The sequence below is a fragment of the Pteropus vampyrus genome, unplaced genomic scaffold, assembly GCF_000151845.1.
Source record: "Pteropus vampyrus isolate Shadow unplaced genomic scaffold, Pvam_2.0 Scaffold580, whole genome shotgun sequence".
NCBI classification, from domain to species: Eukaryota; Metazoa; Chordata; class Mammalia; order Chiroptera; family Pteropodidae; genus Pteropus; species Pteropus vampyrus.
Genome location: NW_011889361.1, coordinates 70,137 through 75,986, shown reverse-complemented (window position 1 = coordinate 75,986; position 5,850 = coordinate 70,137). Strand labels below are relative to the sequence as shown.

General features: G+C 40.8%; 1 protein-coding gene across 1 annotated transcript in view; it reads right to left on the bottom strand.

Annotated features, from left to right (window-relative positions):
* The window catches only part of CTTNBP2 (cortactin binding protein 2), an 87,287-nt gene that overhangs the window by 27,427 nt on the left and 54,010 nt on the right, over window positions 1-5,850 (bottom strand). Inside the window, exons 12-13 of the mRNA XM_023525606.1 lie at window positions 3,232-3,318; window positions 3,051-3,150 (exon numbers count right to left, since the gene is read on the bottom strand). Coding sequence (XP_023381374.1) covers window positions 3,051-3,150; window positions 3,232-3,318 — 187 coding nt within the window. The remainder of the gene's footprint in view (window positions 1-3,050; window positions 3,151-3,231; window positions 3,319-5,850) is intronic.

Genomic DNA, 5,850 nt, shown 5'->3' with positions numbered 1-5,850 from the left:
AGATAAATGAATAAAGAAAATATGGTACACATATACAAAGAAATACTATTCAGCCATAAGAAAGAAGGAAATCTTGCAATTTGTAGCAACATGGATGGACATTGAGGGAATTATGCTAAGTAAGATAAGTCAGACGAAGAAAGTCAAATACTGTATAATTTCACTTATATGTGAAATCTAAAAAAGCTGAACTCATAGAAACAGAAAGTGGAATGGTGGTTAGTAGGGGGTGGGGGAAATGAGATGCTGGTCAAAGGGTACAAACTTTCAATTATAAAGTGAATAAGTTTTAGGGATCTAATGTAGAGCATGGTGAGTACAGTTAACAATACATTAATATACATTTGAAAGAGAGTAGAACTTAAATATTCTCACCACAAAAAAGAAACAGTAATTACATGAGGTGATGGCAGTATTAGTTACTGCTATGGCGGTTGTCATTTTGCAATGTATAAGTGTATCAAATCAACACATTACACACTACAACCATATACAATGTTATATTTCGATTAAAAGAAATAAGGGGTCAGATAAGCAAATCAGGTGATCAGTGTCCTAGAATGAAAGGCCTTGAATGGCACTGACTTAGTTCAGTGGGCAATAAAGGGATGTGGGGGCAGGAATCACTGAGAGCTTTTATTAGACTCTGGTGGCCTGTGAAAGAGATACAGGGAGAAGCAGTAGGCAAAATAGCCATTTACAGGAAAGGAGAGAGATACAGGAAAAGGGGGCATAAAGTAACGTGGTGCCAATACAGATGGATGAAAAAGGCACACTGAGACCAACCTGGCAGGACATGACCAGGGACCAGCTGTGGGACAGAGGTGAGGGGTCCATGAATAAGAGGGCCTCGGGGTTCTATGTGGTCCTCTTATTACTTTAAAAATTGAAATAGTTGACCATACTGAGAAAACGAAACTCTAAATTTTCACATAAAAACCTGGATTTCTGGCTTCTTCCTAAAAGTCACAAGACCTTATGACACTGAATCTTCACTTCTGCCAGCAACGAAGTGCTGGAGCTAAGAGCTGCCCTCAGGTAGATGGAGATGTGCCTCCTCCCCCGCCCCTCCAGCCCCATCCAGCCTGATCTACCCCTTAATGCGGCTTGTTGGCACTTGTGGCCATTTAGGTTTTTAAGCTTGCCAACAAGACCTGAGTTTCAAGTGTGAGGGACCGAAAGACTTGTGCCGCTCACCAAACCTGGAAACCAGAAGAGGAGCTCTTTTTAAGAAGACGCTCCCCACAGATTCAGAAGTGCTGAGTCATCTACCTTGCATCCCTCATGACCTAATTCGCGACTCTCTGATCTTAGCTCTCTAAGCTTCAGAGGATGGAATTCAGTCTGTAGGTGCTACCCACCTGATAGGGAGAAAATGAAATATTTTAGCTTCTCACTTTGAGATAAAACAAGACCAAGTTGAGAAGAATGCTGGAGCTTTTGTTATATAACTAAGGGGGAAACAGGAATTTTGGCACAGTCGAGGTTATAAGCAGTGGCTGGCAGTGATGAAGGTCAGGGTCAGGAGCTAGATGCTGGGGTTTGAGTCTTGCTCCTACTGTGTCCTAGCTGTGGGATCTTTGGGTAGAGTACTTCACCTCTTGTCTCAAGTGTTTCATGTTTGTACAGCAGGATGTGTAGTACAGAGCCTACCAGAGTAGGAGCTTAATAAACGTTAGCTATTATCACTAATATCTTCAGAGAAAACAACTTTCTGTAGTTAACTTTCACTAGTTTCGAGCCAAAAGCTGGCCTAGGTACTACAGCAACATTCAGATTCCAGTGGGACTGTTCTGTACCCAAAATGTGCTTCTCAGTTTCGCTCCAAACCTGCCTCTTAATTTTATTTCTTGACTTAGGAACTGCTCGTCACTTCCTTCTTCCTCAGCCTAGTCAAGAGTTGCCCTAGCCACAAGATGTCATGCTTAATCATGGCTCCAAAGATAAGAAGTACCCCTCTCCCTAAAAGGGAGATTTGAATTTGCTTTTCAAATCATCCTTCATGGATCTTGCAACCGCCTGCCTCCTTCACATGCTGCCTGGGGCTCGCTGGCTCCAAGTCCTTGGAGACTGGAGTCTGGTCCATTTCAGTTTGGTGTCACAGTCACTAGTCATGCTATGCTATGTGGAGTTATGCTAACTTCACTTGTGGGAAAGCTTGAAGTCTTAAGCTCTAAAGCCTAAGATAGAAAATTCATGAAAATATTATATTAACAAACATATTTAATCCTGGTTCTGCCACCAGGATTAAATATTTGTGACAATTATATAGTTGTGACAAGTTATTGAATGAAATCTTTGTGCCTGTTTCCTCACCTTTGAAATGGATATAGTGATACCTACTTGCATAGTGCTGTCATGGAAATTAAATGAGTTAATGCATATAACATGTTTAGTGAAGTGCCAGTCAATAGCATACTAAGGGTGAGGTGAAGAACGTAGTTACCCTAGTTTCAGCAATAAGGGGTACTTTGATTGTAGAGAATTTGTGAATAATATTAAAATTTACCATAACTGATCTGCTTTTTATTATCACCATGCAATTCTAAATAGCATCAGTGATGCGACACGAGTCCATCTAGGGCAAACTGCTCCCACCGCCTTCTCCTGTGGTATACCTACCTCTGCTGCCGGTTATAGTGTGCTCACAATGCATAATGAGTTATAAACAAAAGATGAAAAAAGAAGAAAATGCATTGTACTTACTGTACGTCCTGCACAGTACGTGAATGAGATGGGGGTGAGGGTGATAAAAGTCAATTAAAATCTTGAGACAGTTTTTGAGATTTGGAATATTAGAGAAAGCAACCACAGAATATTGCCATAACCAGGCACACATTTGAAATCTTGTGTATAGTTCAAGAAGTCATGGAAATAATTTTTTGCAAGTATTCACCTGGGTTCCCGATTTTCATCCCATAGTTGCTAAATAATTGAAAAGCTGACTTAAATTTATCCTCGAGCAACGAATTTTGTTTTCTTTTAATGGCACCACTGAAGGGCATGCCTTTTGGTTATCACAATTCACTCTGCATTTGAAATGGTCTTACCATTAGTAATGAACAGGTCTACCAGCTGTTCCTTGGAGAAATCAGCATCTACTTCAGCTCTTACTATTTCACAGGAGAATCCTGCAGCCATTTGTCTGTGCTATGATAGGAAACAGACTGGTTAGTTCTATACGCGTTCGAGTTATCAAAGAAAAGGAGAGGGTACGTGAGCAATCAATACCTTCATGCAGAGTGCAAGCTGATGTGCTATGTAGTCTTGCAAGCTTCCTTCTGGGCCGTGGAAAATGACATTATGATATTGCTCCACCTATTGATAAACCAAGAAGAGACCGTAGGTGAAAATGCCAAGTTCAGAAGAGGAAAAAAAAAGTGGTACACAAATGTGACATTCCCTTTCTGACTGTCCTCAGCCTTTCAAAAGATTAAAGATACTATTTTAGGAATTAGCTTCATTCACTGGGCATGTTGAATGTTGTCTTTTGTTTTAATGTGAAACACTGGCAAATACTGCATTTATATTTTACACAGTATTTTTTATAGTATTTATACATTCATAGCAAGAGATGGCATTCTATGAAGAAGCATACTTCTTCTTCCCCCTATTTTCTACAGTTGAGGTTCAGTATATTAGCTGGGAACATAGTTCTTAGTGAGTGTATTGTGTCCTTTGCAGATGTTCTGTAACTTTTTTCTTTACTATCCTTTGCAGATGCTCTGCGGTTTGAGTTTTCCTAATGCTTATTTTATGTATTGGTGATTAAAATAGCAATGAATTTCATTAAGAGAATTTTGGAAAATATAAAGAAACATGAAGAAGCAGAGTGCAAATCACTGAAGAAACCACCGTAAATATGTTTCCTTCTAGTTTTTCTTCGCAAAGTTGATGTGTGTGTATTTATGTGTTTTTTAAGGACACGCGAGTGTAATCTTTTTGTAGCTGTTGTATAGCAGAGAATATTTTTGTGTTGACTTTTTCTACAAAAGATATCTGGATGAGTATAAAATTCTTTTATCAATTCTCAGTATTATTCCATTCTGGAATTTGGTGTTTCAAAGAAGTCTTGGTAAAGATTGATCACTTTGTAAAAAAGAAAATCTCCTACGTGTATACCTATAGGATTTAAAAAAACCTTTATACTTATGTATAAGGACACTTCATCTGAGAACATGTAGACATGTAGCATGCACTGGGATGGAAAGCCAATGACCTACATGTTTGGAGCAAGATGTGGAAGGAAAGTCATTCTCCTACCTCCATCACACCAGGGACAAGCTCCCGCACCCAGCCCATGTGCTTGACAGAAGTATCTTCTTGAAAAGGTCTTGAAGAAGAGATCCTGAGCAGGAGAAGTGCCAACCTAATCTGTCCAGTGGATGTAGCTCATGTATGAAGATTGAGCCACCAGACTTAGAGAACTTTTTAACACAAAAGGGTCTGTTCTCTCTTTACACTTTGGAGTAGAACAATGTAAGGATACATGTGTATGTGTATCTTTGAGCTGTTATTGTTCTATTGTGCTCTGATAGGTTGTCCCTTTGAGATCATAGGGAAGGCCACATCCTTGAAGGTGGCAGGGGTGGACTTCTGTGAAGACAGTGAATATGCCCCTGGCTCATGCAGGAAGAGGCGATTTTGGGATATGAAAGAAAGGCTTGAGGGAAAGACATTAGCATAGAAAAGAGGAAACTCCTTCCTTACCTGGGGCCTTAAGACTTGAGCTTTGGCCTCTAAGGAGACCAAGACATACTTAAAAGAATTCCTGGAAAGTGGTGGAAAACCAGGCTTAACCATCAGGTGTCAGACAAAAAGCTAAAGAAGGAAGTGGTCCTTTAAGGGGCCCCTTGATGTTGAACTTGGGACTGGGTTTTAGGCTCTGAAAGACAACATAGCTGGTAGCCACTGGTGATTTTCTGATTTCGAATGCTATTCAACTATTGCTAAGCCTTCGATAAAGAAGGAAGCAGTTGGAGTCACACTGTAGCTAGGGAAGCAACAGGAGTGGCATGCCTGGAAGAAACATGACAGTGCCTATAGCTGCCCAAAGAACGTCAACATCCTAAGGCCACAGGATGTACGCAGTGGTGGCTGGCCAGGGCTGTTTCCTGTGGTACTGCGGTGGGGGGCGGGGGGGGAGGAGGGGTCTGTGTGCCAAGCAATGGTAGAGGTGCCATCAAAGACCAACACTGGGACAGGAAGTCCCCCAGAGACATGACAGAGAGAATATGCTAGAAAGTTCAGCTGAGGTTCTGCTTCTAGGCAGTGAGGCTATGAAGCCACAAGACTGCAGAGGCAAATTATTATTAAAAAAGAATTATTAAAGAATGATCTGTTCTGAATTGCACTTATGAGATGTACAAGCTTGGGGATATACAAATTGTACCTGTAATGAAAACATGTTGTCCAGATTTGCCTAGTTGTGGCCTGTTTCTCATATTTAAATTGAACATAGTAAATCCTTTCCATATGCATAGTCAGACCTTTTGACTATGAAATGACTGAGAAAATTTTTCTTCTGTTTTTGGTAATTTCTCCTCTTCTAGTTCTCTTATTTCTAAGGAACACCTATCATGCTTAAGTTCCCTTACTGTACTCTGTGAAGACATCTGTCCCCTTGTCACTATTATAACTCTGTCCTCTTCTACATTTGGGAAGAGCTCAAATTAGTCTCTTACAACAGCAGTCCCCAACCTTTATGGCACCAGTGACCGGTGCTCATATGAGAATCTAATGCCTGATGATCTGAGGTGGAGCTGAGGCAGTAATGCTGGTGCTGGGAAGTGGCTGCAAATACAGATGAAGCTTCGCTGGCTTGCCTGCTGCTCACCTCCTGCTGTGTGA